Source organism: Pantherophis guttatus, chromosome 1 (assembly GCF_059756535.1).
Source record: "Pantherophis guttatus breed Tessera chromosome 1, ASM5975653v1, whole genome shotgun sequence".
In the NCBI taxonomy this organism is placed as follows: Eukaryota; Metazoa; Chordata; class Lepidosauria; order Squamata; family Colubridae; genus Pantherophis; species Pantherophis guttatus.
The window spans coordinates 22,879,657-22,899,767 of NC_142063.1; the positions used below are offsets into that span (position 1 = coordinate 22,879,657).

Sequence of the window (20,111 nt, forward strand, 5' to 3'; positions counted from 1 at the left end):
GCTGTGCCCTGCCTATACAAATAAATCTTTTGATGACCTGGTGCGCACCACGTGTTAATAAGACAACAAGGTTGTTGTATTCCCACAACATGGTGAATCACAACTAATTATTTTAGCCAAACCTAATGTGTGAACTGAGCCCAGGGTTTACTACTAGTTCACACAAATAACCCTGATTTGCTTCCTGTGTCATCATAACTGGGATCAACTAGAGCCCCTGATGGAGGATGGCTGTAAAAATGGCCTTCTGGAGCCTCACCAGAATGTCCTGTTAGGACCTGTTGCACAGTAAAATCTTCCATGTCCCATACGATCAGAGAACCATCCAAAGAACCAGCCAGAAGCAACTTTTGGTCAAGGTTGAATTCCAGCACTGAAGTGCCTGCAAATAGAAAAGGAGAGGGGTGGATTTGAGGAATTAACTTGGTGGATAAGGTTTGATTCAAGGGAAGGGAATGTTTGGTCCCTTCTGTGACCTGCAGGTAGTGAACAGCCTGCCTGAGTGTCCCAAAGAAGATACTTTTCCAAAAAGGCAACTGGCCTTTCTTGTTTTTTCCCCTAGAAAATGTTTTGCTTCTCATCCAAGAAACTTCTTCAGAACTGAGGACATTCGGGACAACCATGCCATGGAGGGTTGAGAATCTGCATAGACATTCAGTCTGCCTGGGATTTAATCTAGCACCCTGCATGTTTCCTGGCACTCCCTCCTATAATTTTTTCCACATGTTCCCATAACAGTTCTTGGATTGGATGGAAAGTGGACGGATCCAAGATCATCCAGTGAGTTTCATTGGACTTTAGTATTCAAAGGTTTCTCCACTCTAATCAAGGCATCTGGAGGATTTACAGTAAATGGGTCCCCATGCAAATATGCATGCAATATTTAATATTTAATATCCATGCAAACATTTAAGTGGGCCCCCATGCAAAGAGTTTGCTATTGAATGCTTTTTTCCTAAGATGAAGTGGGGAAAGAGGAATAATAATTATGACTTGTTAGGCAAAAGTTCTATTTCTACCTTTAGGGAATCCAGGTAACGTTTTGCACAGAGGTCCTCCAGGTGGATGGAAAAATCCAGAGCGAGGGATGAGGACAGGATGTGGCCGAGCACCAAACCAGCTCTCACACTGCTCACACACATTCCCGATGATCTTAGGGTAGGATGGCCTGAGGAAAAACAGCCGTGCCAATATCTCCGTGTAGATCATACTCACTTCTGCAGAGGGAGAAAGATAGGAGTTGTGGAACCGTCTTCTGTTTGTGTTCTGTTAACCAAGACAGAGATTTAGATTTTAGTGAAAACCTAGCCCATCTCACTGGTGGTCCCAAAGGTGCTTTTTTCAAGAGGCAACTGGGCTTCCTCGTTTTTCTTTGAAGACATTTCGCTTCTCATCCAAGAAGCTTCTTCAGTTCTGATTGGATGGTGGGGAATGGAAGGATTTATATTGTTCCATGCAGGAGTGAAATGTAAAATTTGTTACTACCGGTTCTGTGGGCATGGCATGGTGGGGGGGGGGGAAGTAATGTGACTGGGTGGGTGTGGCCAACTTTTTTTTTAAAAAAAAACTTTTCAAAGCATTTTTTCTAATGCTTTGAAAAGCCTCTGCCGATTAGGCAACTCAGCTGGGATCGTCAGAGAGGTTTTTTTTAAAATGCCTCTCTGCCGATCAGGTAACTCAGATGGGATTGTCAGAGACTTTTCAAAGCATTTTTTTTACCACCTCTTTGGCCAAGAGGTTGCAGAAGAAAATGCTTTGAAAAGCCTCTGAGGATCCCAGCTGAGCCGCGCGATCATCAGAGGCTTTTTTTTTTAACTTTTAAAAGCATTTTTTCGTCGGAAGAGGTTGTAGAAAAAATGCTTTTAAAAGTTTTTTAAAAAAAAAGCTCTGATGATCGTGCGACTCAGCTGAGCATGGTGAGGGGGTACATGGATTTTTGCTACTGGTTCTCCGAACCACCTGCCACCATCACTACCGGATCGGATGATCCGGTCCGAACTTGGAGCATTTCACCCCTGGTTCCATGTATATATAAATCCTTCCATTCCCCACCACCCAGTCAGAACTGAAGAAGCTTCTTGGATGAGAAGCGAAATATTTTTAACTTCAAAGAAAAACAAGAAAGTCCAGTTGCTTGAAAAAGCATCTTCGGGACAACCATGACCTGGATGACTGAGAGTCTTCATAGACATCTCTGATGGGATTCAAAATATACTGATGGCACTGATCCAAGAATAAAGATATGGGCTGGAGTGGTAGATATGAGCAGACAAAAGTAGGGATTCTTTCCTTCACCAGATCAATGATAGTTCGTGAGGAACTTTAAAAGAATTACAGAATTACAGAGTTGGAAGGGACATTGAAGATCTTCTAGTTCAATTCTCTGCTCAAGTAGAAGATCCTATACCATTCCAGACAAATGATTGTCCAATCTTTTCTTTAAAATCTCCAGGGTTGGAGCACCCACAGCTTCTGGAGCAAAGCTGTTCCACTGATTAATTATTCTCACTGGCATTTCTCCTTAGTTCTAGGTTGCTTCTCTCCTTGATTAGTTTCCATCCACTGTTTCTTGTCCTGCCTTCAGATTGACCCTCTCCCTATTCTTTGTGACAACCTCTTAGATATTGGAAGTTTGTTGGATTTTGGACTTTGCACCTGTTAATTTCAACACAAGGGTTAGCCACATCGGTTTAATTAAACTGACTGCTATGGAATCAAATCAGAGGTGGGTTTCAGCAGGTTCTGACCAGTTCTGGAGAACCAGTAGCAGAAATTTTGAGTAGTTCGGAGAACAGGTAGTAAAAATTCTGACTGGCCCCGCCCCCATCTATTCTCTGCCTCCCAAGTCTCAGCTGATCGGGAGGAAATGGAGATTTTGAAGTAACCTTCCCCTGGATTGGGGAGGGAATGGAGATTTTACAGTATCCTTTCCCCAGAGTGGGAATGGAGATTTTATTTATTTATTTATTTATTTATTTATTTATTTATTTATTTATTTATTTATTTATTTATTTATTTATTTATTTATTTATTCGAATTTCTATACCGCCCTTCTCCTTTCGGACTCAGGGCGGTGAACAGCCAGATAAAAAACATCTATACAAACATCACAGTTAAAAAATAAAGTTAAAATAATTTATAAATTTGGCCCATAATTTAAAACTTGTCAATTAAAATAAATATTAAAATTTTAAAACTAACCCTAAAATCAGGACAGACCGGCTAACTGAAAAAAATAAGTTTTTAGGGCCCGACGAAAAATCCGGAGGTCGGAGATCACTCGTATCTCTGGGGGTAGATTGTTCCATAGGGTAGGTGCCACCACAGAGAAGGCTCTCCTCCTGGGGGTCGTCAGCCGGCATTGTCTGGCCGACGGCACCCTGAGGAGGCCCTCTCTGTGGGAGCGAACCGGCTGGTGGGAGGCTATTGGTGGCAGAAGGCGGTCCTGTAAGTACTCTGGCCCTAAGCCATGGAGCGCTTTAAAGGTGATCACCAACACCTTGAAGCGCACCCGGAAGTCCACCGGAAGCCAATGCAGCTCGCGCAGGAGAGGAGTCACATGGGAGCGCCCCGTCGCTCCCATAATCCCCCGCGCAGCCACATTCTGCACCAGTTGGAGCCTCCGGGTGTAACCCAAGGGAAGCCCCATGTAGAGAGCATTACAATAGTCCAGACAAGAAGAATTTTACAGTATCCTTCCCCTACCACACCCACCAAGCCATGCCCAAGCCATGCCACGCCCACCAAGCCACACCCACAGAACCGGTAGTAAAAAAAATTGAAACCCACCACTGAATCAAATATAGAACCCAAAGCAAATAATCAAAGATTACTGCAAAGCTTATTAAGCAGGATTACTGAGAAAGACACCATACAACAAAAGGATGCATTCTTATTGATATATCTCAGAAGGCAGGAGAGACCAATGCATTAGTCACAGATGCTGTAAACATACAGGTAAAGGATCTCAAGTTACTGGAGGTAATGGAGTTCAGGTTACTTCCTGCACCTGTTTTCCTTTGAGAATCAAAAGGAAGGAAGGAAGGAAGGAAGGTGCTTTTTCAGGAGGCAACTGGACTTTCTTGGTTTTCTTTTGAAGACATTTCGCTTCTCATCCAAGAAGTTTCTTCAGCTCTGACAGGATAGTGGGGAATGGAAGAATTTATATCCCTTGCAGACAGCTGGTCATCTGCATCCTTTTAGAGGGGATTTGGGTCATTACTTCCTCTAAAACAGAGGTCTTCAAACTTGGCGGCTGGCTGGAGAATTCTGGGAGTTGAAGTCCACAAGTCTTAAAGTGGCCAAGTTTGAAGACCTTTGCTCTAAAAGGATGCAAATGACCAGCTGTCTGCAAGGAATAGAAATCCTTCCATTCCCCACTATCCTGTCAGAGCTCAAGAAGCTTCTTGGATGAAAAGCGAAACATCTTCAAAAGAAAAAAAAAACCAAGAAAATCCAGTTGCCTCCTGAAAAAGCACCTTTGGGACAACCATGACCTGGATGACTGAGAATCTCTACAGATCAAAAGGAAGGAATAAGGCAATAAAACAGGGAGGAAAATATCTTCCTTAAATCAAGAGGATGGGGAACTTTGAGAATTACCAGGCACCAAAAAGAAAAACACTTCCCAATGAATCTTATTATTCTAATAAGATAATAAATGTTGGCCTTATATCTCTAAATATCAACTTGATCTAATTGATTCTATTCATTGAAAAGCTGATTTTCCCCACACTGCCATTGGTAGCATTGTTGACTAGACTGGGAGCTATGGTGGCACACTGGTTAGAATGTAGTATTGCAAGCAAACTCTGTCTTTAGCCAGGAGTTTGATCCTGAGCGGCTCAAGGTTAATTTAGCCATCCATCCTTCTGAGGCCACTAAAATGAGGATCCAGATTGTTGGGGCAATATGTTGACATTGTAAACTGCTCTATGGAGCGAAATGTAAGTCTAAGTGGTATTGTCATGCCCCTGTCGGAGTCTGACTCTGAGATGGAAGAGGAACAGCTGACAGAGAGCAAGAGAGTGGCTCCGTTGGCTGTGGAGGAAACTGGGGAAAAGCAAAGTCAGGCTGGGCAGAGCAGGGGAGAGTTAGAACAAGGGAGAGGGGGTTCTGATGAAGACCAAAGGCCACCCCCTCCTCATCCTAGGGCACGCAGGGAAGAACGGAGAAGAGAGCACCCTGGGTTGCGTGGTTTATGAGGGAGGAAAGGGCCCCAATCCCCTTCACATGTTACACCTTGGAGCTGGAGTTTAAAAGGAGAGGCAAATGGGAGGGGCGGTTGTCGGGAACAAACACTGAGTGCATGTTCGTGTTGACTGCTTTATCTGAGTTCCTGGCATCCTCCCAACTGGTTTAATTTACGGTCATGCTACTTCAATTCTGGAATTCCTTATCTTGCTTCAGTGGTGGGATTCAGCCAGTTCGCACCAATTCAGGAGAACCGGTTGTCAACTTTCTGAGCAATTTGGTGAACTGGTTGTTGGAAGAAATCATTAGGGCAGAGAACCGATTGTTAAATTAGTTGAATCCCACCTCTGTCTTGCTTGCCCTGCTGGATTAATTACCTTATCTTGCCCTGTTGGATTTATGGTTGGATGGTTTGTCTGCTTTTGGGTTTGTGGAAGGGTTTATCTCCAGACCGGAGAGTAAAGGGATGTTGGGGGCAAAGTTTGGCACTAATAAAGGGACTTGTACTTATTTTCTGGCTGTGTTGCCTTTGTGCCATGCCCCAAGTCATCACAGGTGTTGCTATTGCTAGACTAGACATTGACTAGACAAGGTTCTTGGGAGTCGTTCCTAAGAACGTACAAGGTTGACAGTGATTATCTACCTCCGTGGATCTGTGTGCTATCCACAAGAGGCTGCAGAAGCAGGAAAGTCTCTTGCAGGAGATGCAGCTCTGGGCAGTTGATCTGGGCAAGGCACATGGCAAAATCAGTGGTCAAGCTCTCTATGCCAGTGGAAGTCGCTCTGCAGATGATCCAGTACATGTTCCCTGATGGGAAAAGAAGACATTGGGGAGCACATACAGACAATGAGAACATCAACAAAGTAACTAGAGCAAGGAAGACCTATTGGAGGAAATATCAAAAATCAAGGAATCCTTGACTAGCTTGGCCAGGATCCTAGGATGTTGCGACGGAAAACAAACAAAAGCAAAGTGGAAAATAATCCACCTTGATGAAAAGATTTCTTTCAGATTCTAAAGAGACTTCCAACTACTGGTCTCCCAAATTGTACAGCAATATGGTTGGTTGTGGTTCAGTGTACGCATTGTACACAGTGTGTATGCTGTACATTGCACTGTTTGACTTACTTAGGACTCGTTTAATAATTTATAATTGCCTAGGTTACACACAAAATGCTAAATCATAAACTGTATAAACTTAAGCCAGACAAATTGCATTATACAAATAGCATGTTTGTGAAAAACTAGCCAATTACAGTTTATTCAATAAGGCATAATTGTGGACTAGTATGATACGTGAATCAGGTTGATAAGTCTCATGAAGTTGTTGTCAAACAATATTACATTTACACAAAAAATGCTCAAATAGGGATGAATTATCTAGACAGGTTAATTTATTTTATATCTATTTAGCAGTTTTCTGAACAAGGAACGCTAGGAAGGAGGCAACCCTAAAGCACTTCTGAGAAACCTTGCCAAAAAAACCCTCCTGCAGGGACTTGTTTAGGCAAGAATCAGACACAATTTAACTTATCGTTTAAAAGCCATGTTTTCTACAGTTCAACACATTTCAGATTAAACTAGGCAGGGGTGAAATGCTCCCGGTTCGGACCGGTTCGGCCAAACCAGTAGCGACGGCGGCCGGTGGTTTGGAGAACTGGTAGCAATGGTGGCGCAAGCCTCTGCCCACCTGCCCGATCGTCCTTCACCAGGAAGTAACCTGTTTTTTACCGTCTGCTCATGTGCAGAAGGATTTGCGCATGCACAGGGGGTCCAAGTGTGTACGTAACGTGTGTACTTCCGAACCGATTGGGAAGGTAAGTAGATTTCACCTCTAAAAATGGGGCTTCTTTAGGGACAAATCACCCTCTTAGTTTTCTGCAAGAGTTGAAAACCTGGCTCTGCCAGTTGGCCTGGGGCTCCAATGGGGGAACATCACGCTGGAGGTGGTTAATACATTAATAACAAATCCCATCTCCCTCTCTGCTCATTCTACTCATCTTTTAGTTATAGTATATTCTTGGAATATGCTGAATTTTGTATTGCATATATGGTACATCTGAAGAAATATAATGGGGCATTGATTCCCCCCCCCACAGGAAATGGGTCTACCAGCTACCACCCCTTCTTTTCTTGGGTCAATATTTGCTCCTTGTTTGGTCTACCAAGGCAATAGGCATTCGCACAGTGTATAGGAAACTTTGTGGAGGGTAGGTCTGCTTAAATTATCAGGAACTCTTACCCAAAATATCTCTTTGCAGCTCCTCAAACAGACCTGCCTGTAGCAAATGGAAAGGCAGCTCGCTCAATTTCCTCTGGTTGGCAAGGGTGCTGGAGAACCAAAGAGGCTGAGGAATCACCTAGATAAAAGGAATCAACATTTGACTTTGACTTTTCTAAAATCCACATTAATTTCTTATGTACAATGTACAGAAGAATCAAACCAAGGTACACTTTCCAGCCATTAAGTATTGGTATTAGCAATGCAAATACAGTAACTTTTTTTATTACTTTCTTCTGACTCGGTTAGTTTATGTTGTCCTATGTCAGAGTTTCAACCTTCAGCCTTCAAACGCTTTATTTTTGGAGTGGCTCAGCGCTCCTTTATAAAGGTAAATATTAGTAGCACGTTTGTAGATAATGGCTAGCATTCTGTAAAAGGTGGGAACAGTGGTGAAATGTAAAATTTGTTACTACCGGTTCTGTGGGCGTGGCTTGGTGGGTGGGTGGGATAATATGACTGAGTGGGCGTGGCCAACTTTTTTTTTTAACTTTTAAAACCATTTTTTCTACAACCTCTTCGGTTGAAGAGGTTGTAAAAAAAAAAATGCTTTTAAACTAAGCCTCTGAGGATCCCAGCTGACTTGCCTGATTGGCAGAGGCTTTTTTTCCTTTTAAAAACATTTTTTCTATTACCTCTTCAGCCAAAGAGGTTGTAGAAAAAAATGCTTTTAAAAGCCTCCCAGCTGAGCCACGCGATCATCAGAGGCTTTTTATTTTTACTTTTAAAAGCATTTTTTCGGCCAAAGAGGTTGTAGAAAAAATGCTTTTAAAAATAAAAAAAAAGCCTTTGATGATCATGCGGCTCAACTGGGCAATGGGGTGGGGGCAGGGAATTTTGCTACCGGTTCTCTGAACCACCCGCCTCCATCGCTACCGGATCGGGCGATCTGGTCTGAACCGGGAACATTTTACCCCTGGGTGGGAAACAGATTTAAAAAATATAACATGGCCCCTAAAATAATATTCAGATGTTTAAAAATGTAAAGAACGACTTTCCCAAAACTAAAACCCAGAAGAAAACCATAGAAAATCTCAGCTTTATTTATTTTTTTGTTTGCAAAATTTATTGGCTGCCCATCTTACTTCAAGGTAACTCTGGGTGGCTTTCAATCATAAAAGATAAAATCTACATAAACTCAAAACATAAATCAGTTAATACAAAAAGCCAAACTCTATGACCTAATTAAAAGCTGGGGAGGGCAGGAGCAGGATGGGGTGGAGGTAGGATCTATCGATACCACTGCGATGCTCCTCCATTACTTATGTGCAAGATATGGGTACCAAAGGTTTGAATCTCCAGGTTCTCTTAAATTCCTCTTAAAAAGAAATCAAATGCCCTCTGCACCAAATGTTCCCCACCTCTCTTCTGTATAACTCCTGTCTTGATTTATTTCACTTTATTATTTTATCTGAGAATAAAGCCCACCGAGCTCTTTTGGGCTTAATTCCGAATAAAATTTATGATGCTGCGCTACAAGAGTCTGATCTCATCTATCTCACTCTCTCTCTTTCTATAATCTTTGTTGGCATTACAATTCCCAAAATTTTGGCCACTAAAATATGGAAAGAAACTCCAGTCATACAATTTCTACCAGGCCCAACAAAACCAAGCTATTTTCCAGAAAAACAAAGCTAATGTTGATGTTGTTTTCTATAACCTTTACTGGACTTCTCTTCCTTTTTCTCCGGGAAACTCCCAGGAAGTACTGCTGTCTTGCGTCTCCCAACCATCCATCTCTCTATCCATCCATCCATCTCCTCCTCAGTTTCCAGAAGTTCACCTTCCTATCAAAGCTCACAGGCTTGTTGGAGGATGGCAGCTGGATGGGTTTCTTCATGCCCCAGCTCCATGTTCCCCTGAAGTAATCTGCCAGGAACAAGTGACGCTTGATCCTTTCCTCTGGCACGGACAGGTAGCGTTGCTCCACAGCATCAGCCAACTCCCTGCATAGAGGAAGAGATGTCAGAACTGACGCCTGCTTTTTCACCAACTCAGCAGCCTTGGAAAGAAAGGATGAGAACTGACCTGTGAGCAAAAATCATCAGCACAAAGCCATCCGCCCACCGGTCCTCCAGCCACTGAGCCAGGTCCTGGTATAACTGGGCCCATAACAGGGGTGGAAAGCGGAGGGTAGCCTTGCTTGGAGGAGGATGAAGCCGATAAATCTCAGCGAGAACCTCATTGTCAAGGGACAAGATATCTTTTTGCTCTGCCTCTGAGAGCCCATGTCTGTGGAAAGGGCAGAGGGAGAAGCAGACAGGTAGGCCTCTGTTATTCCTCTCTTTCCTTAGCAGATAACTGGGGAGGGACATGGCCAGACTGCTAAAAATAATTCCCTTTTAGTGCCCTTCTTTATAATGAGTCTAGGTAGTCCTTGACCTACAACCATTTGTTTAGCTACTGTTCAAATTTGCAACAGCCTGAAAAAAGGAACTTACAACCAGTCCTCGCACTTATGACTTTTGCAGTATCCCCATGATTACGCAATCAAAATTTGGGCGCTTGGCAAGGGGCACGTATTTATTATGATGGTTGCAGCATCCTGGGGTCCTGTGATCTCCATTTGCAACATTCCCAGATAAGCTTCCAACAAGTAAAGTTGACAGGGGATTTGCTTAATGATTGCATGATTCACTTAACAACTGTGGCAAAAAAAAGGTTGCAAAATCAGGCACAACACACTTAACAACTTCCTTGCTTAACAGCAAAAATGCTGGTACCAATTGTGGTTGTAAGATGAGGATTACCTGTACCTGTTTCGAGGTATCTCTACCATAGAACTCCAAATGATTGATTGGGTGACGAACAAATGCTTGCTAGAAGAAAATTGTTTTCTAGCTTTCTCCTTGTCTGATATTGATGAAGATTTTACTGATAGGAAGCTAATATACTATAAATAGGATGGATAGGATGGATGGATAGATAGGTAGATAGATAGATAGATAGATAGATAGATAGATAGATAGATAGATAGATAGATAGATATGGATGATAGATGATATGGATGATAGATAGATAGAGATAGATAGATAGATAGATAGATAGATAGATAGATACATACATACATACATACATACATACATACATATGGATGATAGATAGATAGATAGATAGATAGATAGATAGATAGATAGATAGATATGGATGATAGATGATATGGATGATAGATAGATATAGATAGATAGATAGATAGATAGATACATACATACATACATACATACATACATACATACATATGGATGATAGATAGATAGATAGATAGATAGATAGATAGATACATACATACATACATACATACATACATACATATGGATGATAGATAGATAGATAGATAGATAGATAGATAGATAGATAGATAGATAGATAGATAGATAGATATGGATGATAGATGATATGGATGATAGATAGATAGAGATAGATAGATAGATAGATAGATAGATAGATAGATACATACATACATATGGATGATAGATAGATAGATAGATAGATAGATAGATAGATAGATAGATAGATAGGTAGGTAGATATGGATGGATGGATGGATGATAGATAGATAGATAGATAGATAGATAGATAGATAGATAGATAGATAGATAGGTAGATAGGTAGATATGGATGGATGGATGGATGATAGATAGATAGATAGATAGATAGATAGATAGATAGATAGATAGATAGATAGATATAGACAGATATATGGTATACATAGACACATAGGCATAGATAGATATTCTAAAATGTAACTAAGTGGAACATGTGAATTTTTAATGTTCTCCACTGAAGTGAAGAAAAATTGGATGAACAATTGATCTCAGGTTGCCTGGGGGGAATTCTTGAACAGTTTCTTAATTCTAGGATTCCATAGAAGAGACTGTACAGAGGAATGTCCTGAATAACTGCCCAGAGTCATTTTGGATAGTGAGATGGGTGGCTAAATAAATATATGCATGCATGCATATATACATACAACCTTCCTTTGGGATTTAATGAAAGTATGAAACACAAAGGAAAGTTGGAAACTAATACAAGAAATTGGGCAGTGATAAATAGGATGTACTGTATATGTGCTGAACCTGGCCATATTATCATTAAACAAAATGATAAAAGTCATTATATTCCACTCCTAAGGATTTTATTTGGAAGTCTCTTCTCTCTCCACAGAACTTGGACAATTTCATCAAGCTACCATTAACACTCCCCTTTATTGTCAGTTGTATCCTTCTGTTTTAACTTCTGCCAATGGTGACACAAGCATTTGTACTCACCGGGCACAGGCAAGATAGCCAAGTACGTGTGCTACTAAGACAGGGCCATGCACTGCCTCCAGGTGGTCACACAAGCGATGCACAAACTCCGAGACTGTAGATGATATGGCTGGTGCTGCAAGTAGAACATGTGAAGTCCAACGCTGGGCTTGTCTTATGGCCAGGGCCACTGGCAGAGCATAGCCACCCTTTGCAAAGCTTAGCAGCAACAACTCCTGCTGGGCGGGGCTCAGCGTACGCCCTGCGGATGCCAACGTTTTGGAGAGAATCACCCCCACTTGCTCTTGAGAAAGAGGCGCCATCTCAAAATAATCCTCTGGAGACCTAGTCATCTTCTGTAGAACTTCACTTTCCTTCTGCAGCACAGTAAGAATTATGTGTGTCTTTGGAGGACAGATTTTTGGCAACCAGAAAGCTCTGCGAGCATTTCTAGGTGTGTGTAACTGCTCCATTGAATCAAGGAGTAGAACGAGGGACCGCGTGCCCTGGCAAGAAGCTGAAGAAAGCAGGCGGTGGAAGAGCAGGACTGGATTGCCAACTGGCTTGGTATAAGGGAAGCCCATGGCTAAGCAAACTTGTTGGCAGAGGCTATGGAGAAGGCTGTTCCATGTGGAACTATCCTGTGAAGTTCCCAGCAAACGAAGTATCACCACCGTTTCCTGATCCAGGGTGGTTCGTATGGCCTCACCTAAATGGTACAACAGGGCTGTTTTGCCACATCCTGAGGGTCCATAGATGACAAGTGGGGAATGGGCTCGATGGTGGTTCTGTTTAATGTGCTGGCAAATGCGACCCAGCAGGTTCTGCTGCCAGCAGAAAGCCTGGGTGTGTTTTTGACCAAGGGCCATGTGATGAGTGAGTTCTTGAAGCAGCTCAAGTGGCTTCCCAAGATTTTGTTCTTGGGATCTCAGGCTCTTGAGCACATGATGGTTGGTAGCAGCAATAAATTGGTCACAGAAATCCTTCAAATACTTGGGCCAGGGCTTCTGCCGGAAAGACCTGGGTTCTACCTCAGGTGGAATCCTGTGAACCTTAACCAGCTCAGGATACCTGCTTAGGATGTTTGCCTTCAGATCTGCTAACTGTTGTGGTTCTTCAGGGTGCAGCTCATCTCCATCTGTGCCCAGTAGTGAGTCCACTCTATCTGATGTGGGCATGTCCACTTCTGTGAAGAATACCATGGTACTTTGGACATCACATTCACCTGATCTGAAGAGGCCAGCTTCAATTTCTTGGTATATGTCTATAAAAGATTGAGAAGATATGAATATGGAATTTGGAAGGCCAAAGCAACTACTACTACCATAGAATTAAGGAAGCCCTGGACAAGATTTGCAGTGGTTGATATAGAACCACAATGAAGTTGATTTAGCTGCTATCTGGAAGACTTCTCTTCTCATTGAAACTCCTCCGTCACTTGTCCCTTACCCCAATTTTTTGGTTTCTATCAACATAGCAGTAGCACTTAGACTTATATACTGCTTCACAGTGCTTTACAGCCCTCTCTAAGCGGTTTACAGAGTCAGCCTATTTCCCCCAACAATCTGGGTCCTCATTTTACCCACCTCAAAAGGATGGAAGGCTGAGTCAACCTTGAACCTGGTGAGATTTGAACTGCCAAATTGTAGGCAGCCAGCAGAAGTAGCCTGCAGCACCGCACTCTAACCACTGTGCCACCGTGGCTCATGATCCATCTTTTGTCAGCAGCCACATCATTCCTTTACCTAACTTGCCAATGGGAGGTTTCAATGAAAGGCTGAAGGACAGGTTGCTTTCTGTATATGAAGATCATCCACCAAGTGAGTATACATTGGTGGTGACAGCAGCTAGCTTCCCCTTCCTTGCTTCTACCATTTGATTGCTTTAATGGCAGGATTCCACCAAGGAGATAGAGCATCCCATTCTTGGCAGCTACAGTAGTTACTGTAGCTTGATTAGGGGAGAGGGAAGAGGGGTTATAAAGACAGGTAGTCATCAATTTATGATCATGATGGGGACCGGCGCCTTTGTTGCTGAGCACAGTGTGTTAAGTGTGATGTGGCTGATTTTACAGCCTTTTTGACATAATTGTTACGTGAATCACACAGTGGTTAAGGAAATCCAGCTTTCCTCATTGACTTTGCTTGTTGGAAGCACCCTGTGATGGTTGCAAAAGGGATACTCAGAATACTCAGGATCCACAAACCATTGTAAATACATACAAATTTTGATCATGTGACTGAAGACACTGAGAGAGTCTGAGGACCAGTCATAGATCACGTTTTTTTCAGTGTCAGCGTAGCTTTGAACAGATTAAACAAAAGCTCAGAAGTTGAGGACTACCTGTGCATTTTTTTAGGCTCAAGAATGAGACACTAAGCTTCTAAGATGAAACCTGGGATTTTAAAATGTTTATCATAATATGGTTCTACTTTTGCAACTTTTAGTGGGCGTTTAACAAAGCAAAAATAAGCTTCATAAAAGGATGATGGCTTTGCAGCTAAGAAGCTTTCCCATGCATGCCTAAAAATGAGGACTGTGGATGTCCTATGAATTTTTTTCTTCTTCTTTTGCCTGTGAGAAAGAAGGAAGCAAGGAGAATGTTTTTACAATGTGCTCAGCCATAGCTCAAAGTGGGACACTGACTAAATTACATTTTCTGTCTTTTCCTGTTGGCTCAAAGTGATCTCTGATTGTTGCTTGTGTTTTAAAAGCAACAGCGATGAAAATAATTGTAAGATGATTTCAAAGTCCTTCTGAAGGGTGGGGAAATGAGAACAATGGCAATGTAGAAGTGCTTTTATTTTCTCCAAAGGAAAGAAAAGACGCAAAGCAACAGGAAGGACATCTACTACATAACAAAATAAAATAAAAGAGGAAAAGGCAGATGGGGACTTATATTAGGGAATCTTTAGATGTTGATCCATGCGGGTTTAGGACAACTTGGTGTGGCCAGCTCACCACCACCAAATCGCCATTGCCAATTCATCACCAAGTCATCGCAGATCATCAATGCACCACGGGTAGCTGGAGGAAGAAGTAGGCAGTGCGCAGAGTGGCAGTGGCAGCCAGGGATTTCCCACCAGAGAGAGAGAGAGCCAGGATGGCAGGCAAGTGAGTGAGTGGGCAGACTGCAGAATGGCAGTAGTGGTCAGGGGCTTCCCATTTTTACACCCATGCCGCTGCTGCCATCACTGCTATGGTAAGCTCTGGGCCATTTGCAGTTCAGGTCATTCAGTGGCGGCAATGATGTTTGGGCTGTAGATGTTGGTGGTGGGCAGGGCAAGTGGTGGGGAGGTGATGGAGACAGACTTGTCCCATTTTCACAGATCCCTGCTGCTGCCATGGACCGTTCGGCAGTGGTGGTGTTTGTGCTGTTTGGCGGCAGCGGTGGTGGTGGGGGCAGGCGGTGGGGAAGCACAGAGGCTGGATATGTCCCATTTTCACACATCCCACCACCACCACTGAACAGCCTGAACATCACAGCTGCCAAGATCCCCACGGCAGCAGCAGTGAATGTGAAAATGGGACATGCTTGGCTTCCTCCATTGAACAGCCCAAATACCACCACCACCACCGAACGGACCAAACTCCAAATGGCCCAGAATCTAGATTTATGTGGAGAACCATCAATTTTGTTCAAATGGTACCTCAAGGTCTCAGCAAGGCATGCTACGGGGAAACCCCTTATCTGAGAAGCATACCTGACTTGTGGTAATTCTGCAATTGCTCCCGGCTGATGAGTCCAAGCTTTTCTGCTTGGCAGGCAGCCCTACGCAGGATCAAGAGTAAGTCTTCCTCCACGCCATCTGGGCCTGCTTGAGATGATTGCTGCAGAACATAGACAGGCGGGATGGCATTCTCATCCTTCAGGTACCTTTGGGCCAGAAGCTGCAAGGTCTTGGGCTCTTCCAGAAGTTGTGCTCTAATGGCCTCAAATTCCAGTTCCACAATGGTCAGAGGAGTGGTGCAGCGGCCGTAATCATTTCCAAGCAGTGCCTGGAGCAAATAAGTTCTCAGTAATTCTTCTGAAGGTATAAGCTAGGATGACCTGAAAATCCAAGTTGCACCAAGGAGGTTTCTAGTCTCCATTGGAAACTTGTACGAGAAATTCCTTCCAAACTACTCATAACTAACTATTCGTAGCTACAATTCCTTTTGCATTGTTCCTCCCTTTCTCCTGTTCCAGATATGAATCTCAACTGAATACTCACAAAATGGACCATATACTACAGGTAATCCTCAACCACAATTGAGCCCAAAATTTCTGTAGCTAAGTGAGACATTTGTTAAGTGAGTTTTGTCCCATTTTATGACCTTTGTTGCCATAGTTAAGTGAATCACCACAGTTGTTAAGTTAATAAAACAATTAATCTGTCTTCCCCATTGACTGTTTGTCAGAAGGTTGCAAAAGGTGATCACATGACCTCAGGACACTGCAACTGTCATAAATATGAGTCAGTTGCCAAGAGTCTGAATTTTGATCACGTAACCATGGGAATTCTGCAACAGTCATAAGTCACTTTTTTCAGTGCCGTTGTAACTTCGAACAGTCCCTAAATGATTGTAATTCGAGGACACCTGTATTGAGGCTTTGTTACTTGCACCAAAAGGCATTACAGAGCAAACAAAACAATCTATCTGGACCATTCAATTAAGCAGTTATTGTTTCCAAAACAATAACAAAAATCTTGGATATTTGTGGCTTACAGAATAATAGAAACAAGCCATTACTTCCTCATGTTTTGGTCATATAGTCACTAAATTAGATGGATTGAGAATGTATACCAATTGCTACCTAACAATCATTTTCTTTAAAAAGTGGTCAAGAAGATGATTTTTTAAAAAAGAAAACTTACAATTTTCATAGCAAGCAATAGAAATAACAGTAAACACATTGTACTGTCTATCTGCACAATAAGACATCTATTTACAACCTGTAATGGTATGAGGAAATGGCCTTGGGAGACAGGAAAAAGAAAAGCAGAACTAGACAATTGCTATGTAATTCGCCACAGCCAAAGTGCCACAGCTAATTTACCACAGTCAACTTTCCACAGCCAGCTTGCCATGGGACAACTTGCTGCGGGACAAGAGTTACACTAATATCCGTGTTTCCCTGAAAATAAGACCAAGTCTTATTTTCTTTTGGGCCCCAAAACAAGCACTAGGGCTTATTTTTTGGGGGGTATCGTATTTCCCCCCCCCAATGTACGCGAGGTCCACTTCTACTTGCTTGCAGCAGGGCAGGAGGCCGCACAGTGTGCCAGTGCCGCCGCCGCAAGTCGGGGAGGTAGAGCTGCTCCATGCGCCCTGCACCGGATTACCTCAGGGCCCCCGCAACCAGGTCACCCACACCCTGACACCTGCCTCGCCTTGTGTAGGCGGCTCTGGCAGCCCCGGGCAGGAGGACCATGTGTGGCCTCCAGCCCACTTGTTCTGCTTGCTCACGGCCTCAATGGAGCAGGACGGAGGTGAAGCAATGTATCAATGCTGCTGCCATGAAATGAAGCGGGGGTGGGGTGGAGCTGCCCCACACGCCCTGCACCAGCTTACCTCAGGGTCCCCGCAGCCAGGCCAGCTATGCTCCGACACCTGCCTCACCTTGCAGCTGCGGCACTGGTGCACCAAAAGGGGAGAACTATTTTCAGTCTTGCAAGATCGATGTAGCCCTTTTCTGTAGTCCCGACAAGAAGCACAATTCTGAGAACTAACTCTATCTTTATTGTAAGGTAACATTAATCAAATTTTGTAAATCTGAAAGCATTCCTCCTGCCTCCGTTCTTTTTATACCACTTCAAGACCCCACATGGCAGACATTTTATAAGTGAGTCCATAACATAGTACAAATATAACTATCGCTAAAAATTGGCTTAATTGTATTCCAAGAAATCAAGGACTACCTGTAGGTCAGGTAAGTCAAGGACTACCTATACCATCATCATCTTCCATACCTACAACATAAGAAGTAAAATAGTAGCAGTGCTTTCTCTGATAATTCTGTGGCCCAGCAACTTCCCTAGGCAGAAGGAATAAAATAAAGGTAGTACTTACAATGAAGCTGGAACTCACTGAAAGTTTCTGGCAGCGTCTGATTTCTTCTAAAAAGAGTTGGGTAGACAGATGGCGGGTCCCCATGTGATGAGCAAAGGTGCCCCATCTTAAATCAATAACCTAGAGTAGATTTCAGGAAGGATCAGAGGAACTGGCTGGCAGACAACATCATCTGGAAACATTTGTCCCCATTTTCATAAAATTAGATACAGTATATGACTATTACACAGTTAAAGGGTCAGGTAATTGCCAGAGATTGGCACGTTTGCAAGGTAACAAACATTTCTTTGAAGAGCCACAGTGGCGCAGTAGTTAGAATGCAGTATTGCAGGCTATTTCTGCTGCCTGCCGGCTACCTGCAATTTGGCAGTTCAAATCTCACCAGGCTCAAGGTTGACTCAGCCTTCCATCCTTCCAAGGTTGGCAAAATGAGGACCCAGATTGTTGGGGGCAATATGCTGACTCTGTAAATTGCTTAGAGAGGGCTGTAAAGCACTGTGAAGTGGTATATAAGTCTAAGTGCTATTGCTATTGCTATTCTTCCAATTTTCTTTTCAGAGAAGGAAGATGCACTGTGATTTGTCAATGAGACCTCTTTGTATAAATCTGTTAGATCATGTATGAAGAAGGATATATAAATGAAATTAACCACAACATTTTCAAGCATTCAGATGAATTATACTGTTTTAATTCTTTTGACTATTGTGTTGTGAACATAAACATATGTTCACACAAAGTGCACCAGAATAAAGAATGGATTTATCCTGACCAAACAGAATTTTTGGGAACTCACAAGGCAGCGGGAACTATCTTTACTGTTGTAGTAAGATTGCTGAACACGAGAGATTCATCTTTTTCACTATCATCATCTTTACGTAAAGGTAAAGGTTCCCCTCACACATATGTGGTAGTCGTTCCTGACTCTAGGGAGTGGTGCTCATCTCTGTTTCAAAGCCGAAGAGCCAGCGCTGTCCAAAGACGTCTCCGTGGTCATGTGGCCGGCATGACTAAACGCCAAAGGCGCACGGAATGCTGTTACCTTCCCACCAAAGGTGGTCTCCATTTTTCTACTTGAAGTTTATGTGCTTTCGAGCTGCTAGGTTGGCAAAAGCTGGGACAAGTAAAGGGAGTTCACCTGATCACATGGCACTAGGGATTCGCACTGCTGAACTGCCAACCTTTCGATCGACAAGCTCGGCATCTTAGCCGAGCTTAGCCACCACATTCCTATCATCATCATTATTATTTACCAAAAAGTACATTTTCATAAGTGCAGTAATAAAAAAGCCCAATTCTGGAGAACCCTAGCCATAGCAAACAACTCTCCAAGTTGAAGGCCGGTATTTTGGACTTCCAGCTTTCACTGAAATCTTGGTGTTTGCTGATCTTGCAAAGTTTCATTACCAAACTTAGTGACATCCACACTTCGTTACAAGGGTTGGCTGTCTATTAAAGCTTAAAAGATGCTGTAGTGAAACATTGGCCAGAAAAACAAAAAAAAAGGACACAGGCTCAATGAACACCAAAATCCCCACATTTCAATCCTGACCTGCAAATGTTCTCCACAACTGCTACTTCCAGCTTACCTCAAACATCAAGCCATGCTTTTGGCAGAAGACCTGCACTTCTGGATAGGCCATCTCCATTAAGGCTTCCCTTTCTGCTGCCATGTCTGCAAGGAAGAATTAGGTCCTTTATTGATAAACGTTGGACATCATCTCTTGGAATGGCAATCCGATTGTTCACTCTTGATCACATAATGCCGATACCTTTTCATCCCCAGTCCGGGACTTAAACAGTGTTTCGTGATCCTACTGTAAAAAATCTAATTTCTTCTGCTTCAGCTGTCAGCTGTAAACAGCACATGATTTTTTTTTATCATGCTCTATGGCAGGGGTCACCAACCTTTCGGACCTCAGGGACCACTAAATTCATAATTTTAAATCCCGCGGACCACTAATATGATCTGCCTAATGACCGGCTGGGTGGGCGTGGCTAGGTGATCATGTGACTGAGTGGACATGGCCAACTCAATGTCACTCATGTCAAGGGGCACCTCGCCAGCCTCTACTTGCCCCTCCCCTCCCAGCCACTTTTCACAAGGTCTATTTGAGTGGCTACACAACTTATTTAACATTCCAATGCTAATATCACATTAGGGATTAAAAAGAAGTTGAGTTGTACCTCATTGGGTTATTTCTCCACCTTGCCTCTTTGATGAGCAATGGTAATCCAGTTTCTTATTATCTAATGCCGAAAACAGAATAACAGAGTTGGAAGGGACTTTCGAGGTCTTCTAGTCCAATCCTTGCTCAGGCAGGAGAGCCAATGGTGGG

At 43.0% G+C, this 20,111-nt stretch overlaps 1 protein-coding gene across 1 annotated transcript in view; it reads right to left on the reverse strand.

The window, feature by feature from the left end:
- Positions 1-19,445, reverse strand: part of NWD1 (NACHT and WD repeat domain containing 1) — a 39,768-nt gene extending 20,323 nt beyond the window's left edge. Inside the window, exons 1-10 of the mRNA XM_087877254.1 lie at positions 19,362-19,445; positions 17,776-17,895; positions 15,426-15,720; positions 11,743-12,985; positions 9,504-9,707; positions 9,259-9,421; positions 7,437-7,554; positions 5,837-6,001; positions 1,020-1,217; positions 260-382 (exon numbers count right to left, since the gene is read on the reverse strand). Coding sequence (XP_087733380.1) covers positions 260-382; positions 1,020-1,217; positions 5,837-6,001; positions 7,437-7,554; positions 9,259-9,421; positions 9,504-9,707; positions 11,743-12,985; positions 15,426-15,720; positions 17,776-17,895; positions 19,362-19,445 — 2,713 coding nt within the window. The remainder of the gene's footprint in view (positions 1-259; positions 383-1,019; positions 1,218-5,836; positions 6,002-7,436; positions 7,555-9,258; positions 9,422-9,503; positions 9,708-11,742; positions 12,986-15,425; positions 15,721-17,775; positions 17,896-19,361) is intronic.
- Between the last annotated feature and the right edge of the window lie 666 nt (positions 19,446-20,111).